The 14,572-nt window shown below is 37.5% G+C and overlaps 1 protein-coding gene across 6 annotated transcripts in view; it reads left to right on the top strand.

The window, feature by feature from the left end:
- The window catches only part of RBMS3 (RNA binding motif single stranded interacting protein 3), an 889,171-nt gene that overhangs the window by 809,182 nt on the left and 65,417 nt on the right, over positions 1–14,572 (top strand). For 4 of the 6 annotated variants that reach the window (XM_045297515.1, XM_045297514.1, XM_004704045.3 and 1 more), the window contains one exon: positions 2,403–2,450. The exons of the other annotated variants lie outside the window; for them this stretch is intronic. In XM_045297515.1, coding sequence (XP_045153450.1) covers positions 2,403–2,450 — 48 coding nt within the window. The remainder of the gene's footprint in view (positions 1–2,402; positions 2,451–14,572) is intronic. 6 annotated transcript variants of the gene reach the window in all.

Raw genomic sequence — 14,572 nt, 5'->3', positions numbered from 1 at the left:
TACCACACTCACTGCTCAGGGTGCACGCTGCCTTTTTAATGGGTCCCTGCAAAACAAATGCTCCAGTTAGTGAAGACAAATGCTAATATCAGTCTTTTGAAAACATGAAGTGGCATCAGGTAAGCCTTGGAAAAGCAAGGCATACCTGTATTAAGAAAAAGAGATAGGGAGGAAAGGGCATCAGAAAATGAATGTGTTGTGTCCTGTGACATATAAACTATCTTATTGTAAGTTACTGTCAGATGGAGAAAAAGAAACTCAGATTTTACACTATAAACAATGCCTAAGTAGGGTTTAAGTGACACCCTGTTGTTTGTGATGGTTTATTCACAAACATTAAACTATTCCTGTTTTTTAATGAACTTTGAATACAAATAAATTAATAAAATTTAAAGCCCCAATAGACAAAATGCCAAATAATATAACCATAGATGTCATTTAGAAAAGAAGAAATACAGAAACAAATTTTAAAACTAGCAATCCCAATATGTAATTGGAAGGCCTTTTTTTAAAAAAACTAATTTAATCAAATACGCATACCTTCTATCAAATAAGACAAAGTGATAAAAATAATCCACATTGCTGGTGAAAATGTAGAAAACCAAGCATTCCCATACACTGATAATGAAGAGAGGTGAGTCTAAGTGTCACGTGCAGAGTAGGATAGTTAGTCCAGTCTGTTGATTAGTACAGATGGACCAAACAATTACAGTGTTGTCAAGTGAGTCTATAGGAATACTCTAAAATATCAGACAAAAATTATGTCTTAAAATTTTTCTTCACTCATACACACAAATATTCCATCATAGTATTCTCTACTATTCCTAATAAATAAGAATAATTAAATACAACATAATTCCTCTATAAACCACAATATAATGCAACATTAAGTTATATTATATGAATTTAAAGTAATTATGGAAAATAAATTCATGACATAAATTTGCCTCTGTGGAGTTTAATATCAACCATGGAAAAATATTTATAATAATGCTATAGAGAAATACAAATATTATTTCTGTATGGGGGATTAGCCATACTTTGTATTTTAATCATTATTCTTTTCAACATCCTCCATGTACTGAATAATGAGCATGATTTACTTTTATCACTTTAAAGATGTTATGAATATATTTTTGGAAAGTCACTAATGGCATGGCCCAAAATTTAACTCTTTTGTAAAATTAACTTTTTAGGGAAGTGGTTTGGAATGTCCAAGTGTGTTTGCAGTTCTTAAGAAGATGCCAGAACTACTTACTACCCCTTCTAATAAACATTTGGAGACTCTTTAAAAATTGTTTTATTTATTCTAAATTCTGGAATTATAACCAACTCATTAGCTTACATATCTGTTGCAAGTAAACAAAGTAGCTTCATGTCTATCATTTATTTGCTTTTGAAACTTTTGATCAATGTTTGCTTTAGCTGGACAAAAGGTTGTTTTTTGTTGTTTTTGTTTTTGTTGACAAAAGGTTTTTCCAGTGTTTTAGTTTTAATCTGACTTCTCAAATGCCAGCGACTGCTTGACATCACCCTTTTGTGGCAAATGTTTGAAACTGAGAACTTTTTTAGAGTCTAAAAGGAATCAAATGGGTAGAAAAATAAGGTTTGAGATTTCAGGATCTAAATTGGAATAAAGATCATGTGAGTGGAATACAAGTCACAGAAGAGCATCTATTTGAACATTTTTAACTGTTAATCTGCCTGTGAACAATACCTGGTCCCGCTCACACAACGTACACCCTCCAAAGGAGAATTGAGGACACATCAATTGTGTGAAAGACGAGGGTATTTCTCAGATAGATTCTAGTCTATTCGTCGGGACTCCCTCAGCCCCAGCAATTTTGGTTCTGTGGCCTGGATCCAAGAGTACATGCCTCAACTATGCCCACGGGAATCAGAGCTGGGCCCAATGAATAATAATAAAACCTGAACTTCAAAATTTTCATTATCATCAGGTTATGAGGATTTACTCAATTTTCATTTTAAATGTTAGTACCTTCCTTTTTTTTCTCCAGGATTTTTGTTGCATATTTTTTCTGTGTCCCCCCACAAGATGGGTTGCTTTAATAAACACTTTTGTTATTTTGCCAAAGAGGATGAAAAATGTCCCATTGATGCTCCAGGGACAGGAGAAAACAAAACTATGACAGGCTGAGGGAGATGGCATTGTTCTGGGGCAGACTGCTCTGTCCTTGCGGGTCACCCTGGTTCTAACAACGTATGCAATGGGGACCGCTGCATCAGCTGCAAACTAGGGATCCCAGAGCCTTGACCGAATGTCAAGGAGTTAGGTCACCCTACAGCATACAGTTGGCCCTTCCACGTTTTAGAGAGCTAAGCTCTATTTTATTTTCTTTTGTACTTCATTGCATTCTTTCTCATGCTCTTTCCATTCAAAGATTCAGTCCCAAGACAGGATCATGATACTCCACCAGCTGTTGTGTCAGGTAGGAAAATTCTAATTCCTTTAAGATTTGATTGAAGGGGAAAGATGGAGGTTGCCTGGTTTCCTCCAAAAGCCTTTAAAGCAGTGATTCTCAACAGTGACTGTGAAATTCTATTTGGATAGTGGGGTATGGGGAAGAGGTACATCAGATCCCAAAAGTATACTTAATATTGCATTACCAGTTTCCTGTCTGGAAAAGAAATATGCTGTGCTTGAAATAAAAGGGAATTTGTTATCAAGGGTATGCAAAAGAATGACACTGGTCTCTCAGTATCAGTGAATCTGACAGTGAGAAAGGTCATCAGAATTGGGGGAAGTGGGAGAAAGGGATTTATGTTTGTCAAAAGAAGGCATGGATTCATAAAAACAGTTTGAGAAGCACTGCTTTAGAGACTAGAATTCTGAAATCAGAGAATCATCCCATTTTGCTTGTTCAGCATCCAGCACAGTATCTGACACATAGTAGGTGCTCAATATTATTGTTTGTTGAATGAATCAAAACTTCAAATTTGTTCCAAAGAAAATATTTCTGGATATTGAAAGATAAGCTGCTGATGTTACATTTCACAACAAAATGAAAGGGTTTATTTGGGAATACTTTAGTATCTTGAGGGTTTTAATTAGCAATATTTAAGTTCTTTTCTAAAATTTACTGATGTTTTTATTTAAGTATATGTATATGAGGAAATGTGTTTTTATTTTGAAAACCTTAGCTTTCATATTAATTTTGACCTTTGGTTTTATGCAAAGTGGAAAGCGGGCACAATTTCTTTGGGTTTTGTTGCGTTTCATTAACTAAACAGAATACTAGAGTATGATGAACTTTTAACCTCTTGATTCTTTAACTTGTCAGATGGCAAAGACATAAAATTCAAACCAAGAAGGGCAACGGAGAGACAGAGTAAGCAATCAAGGACAGGAATAGATGGAAAGCCCATGTGGCAGTTGAGTCTAACAATTGGACTGTGGTTTTCAAGTGGAGAACATTTTGTTCTTGGCCACACTGTTGGTTTGACCCACAATCCAAAGGATAATCCTTTTCCCATGTCTTATGGATTTGTTTATTCATGCTCACGGTTGGATACTCACCCTAAAAACTTCAAGGGACCAGCAAGGGACAATGAGTTAGCTTTCTGCTGTAAAGTAATGATGCTTTTCAATAGCTCTATAAATCTCCATTAATTAAATTATCACTTACCTTTCCTAAGAATATTATACGTGTTGATGTGCTTGTTTTATTTGGAAGATGAGGCCCCAGGGAAATGAATCTTATATGAAGTTTATAGTATCCACTTTATGTACTGTATTTGGCATCTATTCTTGATAATTCACCAATATTAACTATAATGAAAGGCCCAGACTTAGAATTTTGCTGAAACTAAGTTGGCTGATTTCATTTTCAAGAACACAGTGGAAAATCAAACAAGCCATCAAAAGCTCTTACTGGACATGGGTCATACATCAGATTCTACACAAAGCAATGGAGGCAGAATGCAAACCCAACACAACCCATCGCTGTCTAGTAGATTCCAACTCAACAAACTTGTAGGTTGGAAAAGATCTGCTCTGTTGGGTTCCCAAGCCCAAAAATATTCACAGAAGTCAACTGCCACATCTTTGCCCCATGAAGTGGCAGATAGGTTCAAATAGCCAGCCAATCTTCCTTTAGTTCATGGCCAAGTGCTTTAAACTCTGCAGCACCAGGGCTCCTCTGACGCAGAACATCTGATTGTAAATCTAGGTTTAAGGTTTTCCAAGAATTAGAAGGCCTTGTATATGATAAAATTAGAATAAAGCATTGTGCTGATCTTCCAGCAGTTGAATGCAAAGTAGATGGATCAATACAGAGAAGACTTAAAATATTATAAATTTGGGAATTTGGTGTGGATTTTTCCCTTGATAAGATATGGTCAGTGATTTTACATTTTGTAAATTTACATAAGCTCCTTTGGTCTGAGTTGCCCTGTTGGCATAGTGGGTAGCAGTTGGGCTGCTACCTACAAAGTCGGGAATGTGAATCTGCCAGCCACTTTGCAGATGTGGCTAAAGATGAAACCACAGGGGCAGATGGACTCTGTCCTACAAGGTCACTGTGAAGTAGAAGTGACTCAATGGCAGTGATGATCTTTGGTTTACCTTTAAATTTAAGTAAATTTGCCTTCTTAAAATGTTCACAGATTACCTGATAGAAACATATTGCATGCCTTTTGAAATATCGTGTACTTTTTTGTTAAACCCACAAAAGCAAAAAAAAAAAGAGAAGAATACTATCTTCCTCTATGAAAAAGAACAGAACTCACTACTATTGAATTAATTCTGGCTCATGGTGACCCTACCAGACAGGGTAGAACTACCCCTGTGGGTTTGGGGACTATCACTCTTTACAGGAGTAGAAAGCAGCTGTGAAGCAGCTGGTGGTTTTGAACTGTTTAATGCGTAATGTGCCATTATTAAATGGTTCAAATAATAACTAATTCTTTGCCAATCTAGGAGCCAAGGAAACTGATATAACTTATTGCTGTTCAAGATAATTGCTTGTTAAACTATAAAAGTATAACCCAATTTCATCCAAACAGTATGTAAATGATATATTGAACATTTTCTGTTAGACACTATGTTCAGTACTTGAGATGCAAAGACTAAAACATAGGCCCTTGGTACACACACACTTACACACACACACACACACACTCGCACGCATGCAATTTTTATACATTGCTAATTTAATGTTGCTGCTGCTGTTATTTTTGATGTTTTGGTAGGAAACAGAAATTAGGATCTAGAAAGATTAGAATAAGATAAAATTTGAGCTAGATACTTAAGAATGAATGGAGTTTGCTGGTTGGAAAAGACAGACATGTGTATGGGATGGCAGGGACAGGATGCACAAACTCCTGATGGCGCAGAACAGTGTGGAGTGAGGAGGTGACAGCAAGTCACTGGGAGTCGTCGGGGCAGATCACTAAGGCTGACATCGAAACTGGGTTAAGATGGAATGGGTTTTAGACAAGGACTCTCCTTTGAATTTCATGTCACCATGTTATTTTATATATCGTCTTTATTGGGAAGATATTTGGTGGGAATAATTCTGCTAGGTGCTAAAGATACAACTTCTCTTTTAGAACTTTGAATCTAATTAGGAAGCTTCATGTAGGCAAGTTATTACAGCACCATATTATTTGACTGTAATAAACTATTTAATCAGATACCCGAATTCAAAATCTACTTGTGTCACTCACTAGTTGTGAAACCTTGGCAATATTTTGTTTCCTATACCTTAGTTTTTTTTCATCTGGGATATAATAATTGCTTCAAAAGTTTGTCATAAATAAGGACGACTGGAGTGTTGAATATTTCAGTTATGGTGATGGGAAGAACATTGACTACAATGGAATGCCCTAAGAATGAACAAATCTGCACTGAAAGAAGCATAGCTGGGGTGTTCCTTAGAAATGAGGTTGGTGAGACTGAGGGCGCTATTAGGAGGGACTAGGGTCTAGAAAACAATAAGCGTGGTAAAGGAGAGGGTCGATAAAAACAGAGGAAGACCCCAAAGACATGTGTTGAAACAGTGGCTGCAAGAATGGGCTGAAACATAAGAATGATTGTGAGGATGGTGCAAGACGAAGCAGTGTTTCGCTCTCTTGTACATGGGGTCGCAGAGAGACAGAAGTCATCTAAAGGCATCTGACAACAGCAACAATCAGGCTGTTATAAGTATTCAATGACTTAAGATCTTCTTAGTACGGGTAATTGCATAAAATAAGTACTTGAATGTCATTAGTCACAACTATAAGAATCATCATTATTCCTGGGGGCTACAGTGATGCAGAAACAATAAATACATAAGCAAAACTGTAGGGGATGTCAGAGAAAGAGTTCTAGTACAAAGAAATGTCCACAAAGAGATATATAAACATGTAGAAAGTAACTGATTGCCAATGAGTTGATTCTGGCTCATAGCAATCTTATAGCACAGAGCAGAATTGCCCCATAGGGTTTCCAGACTACCAGTTCTTTCTCCTGAGGAATAACTCCGGGTCTAAATCACTGACCTTTTAAGTAGAACATAAGTTGGACACAGAGAGTTCCATGCCAAGGGAACAGAATACACACACACATATTCATTATGAAATAACAAATTCAGGACACTACAAATCGTTCAGTAGGGTAGGGAGATCATCAATCTGATGAGGATAACAATAGATATCCAGGCAGAGTTGGAGGAGATGTATAACACTATTCAAAATCATAAACAAGACCAGAAGTACTCATCTGATAAAGATTGGTGAAACCACAAGGCTACGGTTGTTAGCCACCCTTTGAAGTTGGAACTGAACCCATTCCTGAAGATCACCTTTCAGCCAAATGATAGATAGGATTATAAAGTAAGCAATAACAATCATGAAAAACATGCTTTTCCAAACAACCCACCATAAAGAACAGAAGGGCTGCTTTTGGCTGAGAACAAAAATGCAGAAGATAGGAAGGAGCCAGAAAGCTAGGAGAATGGAAATAGACATCCAAGGAGGAAGTGTTGTTAGATTGAGGGGATTGCATCTCATGTTATGCGACAACATTTATATAAATTGTTGAATGGGAGACTAAATGTTTTCCATAAATTTATACCCAAACCACCATAAAATGTTGAAAATAGAGGGAGTAGAAAACTGAGTCTAGAGAAATGAACTGGAACAATATATCTTTGTATACCAACTTGAACTCTATCTTAATAGCAGTAGAAATGCATTAAAAAGTTTTAAGATGAAGAGCAACTTGGCCATTCTGGCTTTATGGTATAAATGCATGGAAAGGAAGCAGAACTCAAAAAAGAACCCAAAAACCAAATCAAGAAATCATTATGGAATATATTTAGGTTATATAAATTGGAATGGAGAGACGTTGTCATATTTGTAAATATACTAAGCAGCTCGAACCTGCAGGACTTTATATCTGAATTAATGCCAGGCTAAAACAAGAAAGAAGGCACGAAGGGAGATCTCAAGATCACAGAGACTACGTAGCCCAAGGTGCCAGATGCTGAGGTCTGAACCACTGAAATTAGAAAAAGGTTTGGCAGGAAAGAGGCCAAGTTCACTACTGAACATGTTAAATTTGAGCTGTCTGTGATACATCAAAGACACTTAATGGTACAGGTGTTAAGCGCTTGCTGCTAATGGAGAGCTTGATGGTTTGAGCCTATGAGCAGCTCTCTGGAGAAGTAGGTGGCAGTCTTGACTTTGTAAAGCACTGGAGCATTGGGAAACCTCCTAGGGGTCAGTCACCATGAGCGACCTACTCAGTGACCATATTGCTTTGTTTTATGAGACATCCAAATGGAGCTGTGCAATAGATATGTTTAGAGAGAGAGAGAGAGAGAGAGAGAGAGAGAGAGTGTGTGTGTGTGTGTGTGTGTGTGTGTGTAGTGTGTGTGTAGCTCAGAAGATAGCTTTGAGCAGCGTATGGATTTTGGTGTTGTTCACCTGCAATGAAATCATGTCACACAAAGAATGTGCTTAACGTGCAAAGAAGTCGGAAGAATCTTGGAAATCATAAGACGAGGCAATTACAATAAAGATTAAAGTGAATAACTAGAGACATAGAAGGTAAACTAAGAGTCTGAGGTTTAAAAGGCACTGAAAGGAAGAGAGAATGAGGGAGTTTCCAAAAATTGTGGAAAATAGAAGGAAAAGAGAATGGAATTTTCAAATGGGAAACCCTGCAGTAAGATGTGTCCCCAAAAGTGGCTATTGGGCACTTAGTGTTATGGGGCAATTTTAGGGAGAGAGACAAACACAGCAAAATGCCATCTCGTTTAATAAATTGGACAAAGCAAATTTAGGAAACTCAGCAATTTGGCTTTGGAAAGTAGTAGCAAAGACAACAAAAAATGAAGGGGTGAATGGAACTGAGTGATTTATTGATATTTTTAAAGATTGGAAACAGTTGTGATATAAAGATGGTAAGAGAGAGACACTGCTAAAGATTGATGATGTCATTTATAAATGAGATGACTTATAAATGTAATGACTGATAGAGCAAGGTCCTTGATGAAGCTACACATCGCATCCAAGAGTATGGAAGGACAGGGAGCAGAGATGATGTGGATACATGTACGTCTGAAAATGTTAAATGATTGCGTTAATTTCAATGTTTGTGGAACAATTTGGAAAAGGATAACAATAATGATTGTCCAACATGAAGAATACAGAATAATCGATGGCACTGAATTACACATGTAGAAGTTGTTGAATGTTTTGTTGTGAATATTTTTGCCAACATTATTTTTAAATGACACAAATAACAATGAGTACTTGGGAAAAGAAAATGTTCTAAAATTGATTGAGGGAAAGATTGTCTAACTCCTGTTGATATGGTTGAACTAATGAACTGTGTGCTGTGTGGATGCAGTGCCAATAAAACTGTGGGAAAACCCCCCAATAATTTCCACCATGAAAACCATTATTTCCTTTCAGGTAAAGTATCAAGTGGCAGTTTCAGAGAGTTAATAGGAGATTCTATGAAAAGAAACATAAAATACATTTTTTATGGAAAACTGTGCATGAGAAAGGCCACTAAAAAATATTGATGGTTTGAGGCGAAGTATTGAAGGTCCTTTTGAAGCTTTAGACTCTGGAGTTTTATTTTTTGAGACCAATCAGGAGGGAGGCTTGATTTGTCACCACAGTTCTTAGAAGCAGAGAAATCAGAGGTGAATTAACCCGAGATTAAAGTTTTACTCGGTGAGGTAAAAAGAAGCACAATGTGCATTGATGAAATTGGCAGAGAGTATCGCGGAGCGTAGGAACAAAGCAGGAAATCGATAGAGTTCAGAGAAGCCCTAGGGTCATAATGGGCTGCTAAGTGTAAGGTCAGCAGTTCGAAACTGCCACCTGCCCTGCAGGAGAAAGATGAGGCTTTCTAGTCTCCTAAACAGTTACCCACTATGACTCAACTCCGCTGCAGTAAGTTGTTTGTTTGTTTGTTTGTTTTTGAAAGGTCTCAATGAAATGTATGAATACAGCGGTCAGAAATTAGACACATGGATTTAAGATGTTGAATAACGATTTCTTAGCAAAGTCTAAGTCATGGAACAAGTGGTCAAAGTAAGCTTGGTGTAAAGCTGACAGAATAAGGAGATACTGCTGTTTAAGAAGGTTCTTTTTGTACGTTCGGGTTCTTTCTGTTTTTGTTTGTTGTTTGTTTTTGCCATTAGTAACATAAGCACTAATCATCCAGGAAAATATCCCAAAGTCAAGGGTGATTCCCAAAGAATCATTTTTCTGGACTAGTTGCAATGGAACTGAAGACATTTCCTCTGAGAATTTTAAGGAATGACGTTCTTTCCAGAACAGGTGGATTATGGATCCGATTGAGGTTAAGTAAGTGCCTTGGATTAGTGTTACCAGGGGATGGTTTATGTGCCACGAAGGACAGGTAAAACAATCTTAGGGATGACAGAACCCAAACTACATTTTAATTTCAGCAATAATTAAAAAATACTCACTGCCATTGAGCCCGTTCTCACCCACAGCAACCTTATAGGACAGGGTGAATGTCCCTGTGGGTTTCCCAGGCTGGAACTCTTTCCAGGAGTAGAAAGCCTCATCTTTCTCCTGAAAAGCAGCTGGTGCTTTAGAACTGCTGACCTTTCGATTAGCTGCCCAATGTTAATTATAGAGTTATGTTCATTTTAATTTGAATAACATATAATAATTATATCAAGTGCATGGGATATGTTTGTTTTGGATGAATCTTTTGGAAATAAAGCCAACACCAGACATCATTTTTGAGTCAGTTCTGACTAACAGTGATCCTGTATGCCAGAGTAGAGCCACCCTTTTGAATCCCAAAGCTATAAATCTTTGTAGAAGCAGAAAACAGTAAATATACCAAAACAAAAAAATCCCTGATGATTTGATTGTACAGATTTAGGAAAAATGTGTTGCTGAGATCAGAGTTCTGGAATCTCACTACATGGGTTCAAATGCTTATCTTCATCATATATCGACTCTGGGTATCTTTAGGCAGATTTCTTGATCTCTTTGTATCATAAGTGTCTAATATGATGATTCAGTGTGTTAAATGAAATAGAACATGTAATGGTATTAGTTCATGGTCAGTAAATGTTAGCTGGTTTTTGATGATAATAATAATCATAGTGACCCTAAAGCAAGACTCATGTTTTCCAGAAGAAAGTGTCTGAAATTGGGGGAGAAGCTTCAGTTTGGACTGATTGGTTTCCTCTGCTTGTAATGAGCTGAACAAGGTGGAGCAGAGATGCAGGCAAAGAGAGAAGACTGCCTGCATCTCTGCTCCACCTTGTTCAGCTCACTCCACACAGCGGAGCAAAGTCGGCTGGAACCCCTTACAGATGCCCACGCCAGAGCGGGAATGCATTCTCTTCTTTTACATAGCAATGGTAGTTGCTTGAAGATTTTAGGAGTCTTAAAGATTCCTCCTATTTTAGGAAATCTTTAAACTAAAAGTATATGGTATTGAAGAATAAAACATCATTTTTAATATGCACCTATTATTGAAGTTTGTGAGACACATATGGAAGCAATAGCTACTTTATAGTCAAAATTTTATTTCATTCTTGAACTTAATATCCTATAAGGACATCAGCATAAAATCCAGGAAAAGGACAATGTGTAACAGATAACAACTGAGAACCAAAATGCATTTCCTTCTCTAATGTTTCGAGTTCAGAATCAGAATCCAGACTTAGGAAAATGAGAAACAAGAAACCCAGGACCAAAGAAGAACACTGAAAAGAACCACAGAATTTCAAGGACAGACAGATTCTCCCTGCCATATCCATGGCCACGGTAAATGTCGATACAATCACACAGTGAGATCCCTGAAGCAGTACAAAAATAAGTAAATCACACCAAAGCACAGTCAGCGCCTCACTATGAGTCACCTCTGACCTGATAGGACAAGGTGGAACTGTCCCTGTGAGTTTCCAAAACTGTAGATGGCTCTTTCCAGTGGAAAGCCTCCTCTTTTTCCCACACAGGGACTGGTCATTTAGAACTGCCAACTCTGTGGTTAGCAGCCCAGCACATAACCAACACATCACTGGGACTCCCCTCCTTCAGTGTAGTTGTATGTCAAGCCATGAAGTATTAGATTCCTAGTTTAGGGAGCTGTGCTGTAAGAATGAACTCTGTCACTAAGGTATTTGCCTTGGATTAGGGCAGACCTCACTGTAAAAGAGAATAGTCAATTTTGTTCGTATTATTCTTTGCTAGGCAATAATACAAGTTTGCACTGAATGTTTCAGTAATCCTCCACTACAGATTTGGTTGGAGCCTACCTTTATGCTACCTCTTCGTGGGTAAGAATTACTTTGTAAGCCCGTATCATATGGGGGATACTTAAGCTATTTTAAAGAGTAAGGCTGTTTTTCAAGGTCTAGCAATATCTCTTTTCATGGATATTAGAAGCTAATTATACATGACTTCCATCTCTTAATTAAAATTAGGTCCAATAATAACTCTAATTAGCAACAATTAGTCTTTAAATTATATTTACTGTAAAAGACCTAACACAGAGACATGTGTTCACACAAGCTACACATGAACATCAGTTTCATTTCTTTGCTCAAATACTGTACATCTATTTTGATTACAAAATTGAATTTTAATGAGGTAATTAATTTATAGTTTGTTTCTCTTCAATACATTTTAATTAGAGAGAGATTACTTTGTTTCCTTCATCTACTCATTCAACTAATATTTATTGAACGTATACATTACAACAAGGAACCAGGGATTGATGGTAAAGAATCATATATGTACCCCTTGCCCTCAAGGAACGTAGGATCGAACCAAAAATGAAACGCATTGCTCTTGACTCATTTTTTGACTTGCAGAGGCGCCATGGGACAGGGTAGAGCCACTCCTGCGGGTTTATGAGACTGTAACTCTGTACGGGAGCAGAAAGCCTCATTTTTCTCCCACAGACCAACCGGTGTTTTTGAACTGCTCACACTGTGTTCTGTAGCCCAACAAGTAACCACTGCACCATTTGGGCTTCCCCTTGTGCAGCACAAAGTTATAAAGAACTAGCACAGAGCACAGACTGGGCAGATGTCAGAAGAACACTTTGCAGAGCAAACTTTGTATAAGGATAGTTGTCTGTGAATGCACAAATAGGCATGTACATGCTGAATTACTGTATTCTTGCTGATGCATTTACATTGTTCACTGAATCATAAAAATGAAATCATAAAAACATTTCCTGTGAGGCCACCATTGTTGGTGCTCTATTTAAATAATATAGCCTGAGGGAGCTGAAGCCATTAGACTGCCCTTATACATAAGGGGCTTCAAAAGTTTGTAGAAAAATTCATTATCTTTTCATTTAATTTAGTAACTTTTTCAAGCCCCTTCAAATAAACATCAGTTACTTAGCTCAGTTGTTTTAGTGAGGGGAAATGGTATCATTTGTCTTTTTATCCGGGAGTCAGCAATTATTTTCTGCAAAGATCTAGATAGAAAATATTATCGTTTTGCAGACTGTAGGGTCCATATGAAGGAGGCTTGGTAGTACTACCTCAAAAATCAAATATTTGAACCCACTAGCAGCCACATAGGAGAAAGACAGGCTGCCCGCTGTCCTACAGATTTAGCCAAAACCTCACTTCACGGTCATCAGCTGATTCCCATTCATACCAACCCTGTTGTAGGGTAGAATGGCCCGGGGTGTTTCCAAGACTGTTGCTCTTTATGGGAGTAGAAAGCCTCCTCTTTCTCCCATAGGTCAGCTGGTGGTTTTGAACTTCTTGTAATCTCTGTGGAATAGTTCCACCAGATCCTGTAGGATCTCTCTGAGTCATTCTCAACTTGATCTCAATGCCCTTATGGAAGTCACAATTTATACTGTGAAAACAGTATATACTGTATACAGTATAAACAATTTATACTGTGAAAACAGTCACAAACACTATGTAAACAGTAAGAATGGCTGTGTTCCAATAAAAGGTTGCTTACCAGCAAAAAGAGCTTACCAAAAACATGTATTTATAAAGCTTTATTTACAGACATAAGATGAATTTAGCCTGTGAACTATAGTTTGCCTATTCTAATGCATCTATTTCCATAAGTATTCCAAATCCAATTTTGTCATTGGCTATTTTATAATAAACACAAAGTGCCTTTCATTTAAAATGAGCACTTTCAAGCTTTGTACTACATGAAGGACAGAGAAGGGGAGAATGAGAAGAGGTTTAGAGAGGCATTTCTTTTTTAAAAAAAATCATTTCATTGGGGGCTCATACAGTTCTTATCATCTAGCTCAGATGCATCAAAGCCCACATGGAAGAAGCACACCACTCTGTGTGACCACAAGGTGTAGAAGGGACCAGGTATCAGACATCAAAGAACAAAAAATAATATTAGTGGGTGCCCACCTTCCTGACACGATAGCTGAAGACAAAGTGGGTGAATAAGCAAATGTGGTGAAGAAAGCTGATGGTGCCCAGATATCAAAAGATAGAGAGGCATTTCTTATTGTGATTGTACAGAATTCTGTGGTATGGCTGTATTAAAATACTCTAAGTTTGTTTTCATCCCTCCTATTTTGATCATCTACTTACCTTCTGGGAATTATTTGTGTACATTAGCAGTAGGAGATTATCAACCAGGAAGAACAAATATATATTCTAATCGCTTCTTACCAACATTTAGAATTTGTGCCCTTAGGAATTTAGAGCAAAGGCAAAAAATTATTCATCCCAATGGATATTTGTAGTAAAAAGGCAAGAGTAAGTCAAAATTACAAGGGGAGGTCAAAAACCATACAAAACTCTATTAAACAAAAGTATCAAAATATGAAACTATTTTTTCTCAACCCGCTCTCCATCTGGTCCATCAAGTTTGCAAGGTAGTGTTTTCATCGCTCTAACCCTTCTGTGTAGAATTCTACTCTCTTCAATTGATACCCCGTTGAAGTGGCACTGTTGACATTCTGGAAGGATTCAAATCATGTTCCCCTTCAAGGTTCTCTCAACTTGGGGAGCAAAAGTCACTCTGAAGAGGCAAGCTTAGGGATGTAGGCTAGATGAGGGAAGGTCACTCAGTGTAGGGATGTAGGCTAGATGAGGGAAGGTCACTC

The sequence above is a fragment of the Echinops telfairi genome, unplaced genomic scaffold (assembly GCF_000313985.2).
Source record: "Echinops telfairi isolate 266 unplaced genomic scaffold, ASM31398v2 ScPeMD7_7420;HRSCAF=8458, whole genome shotgun sequence".
Lineage (NCBI taxonomy): Eukaryota > Metazoa > Chordata > Mammalia > Afrosoricida > Tenrecidae > Echinops > Echinops telfairi.
This window is presented reverse-complemented; position numbering and strand designations above follow the sequence as displayed.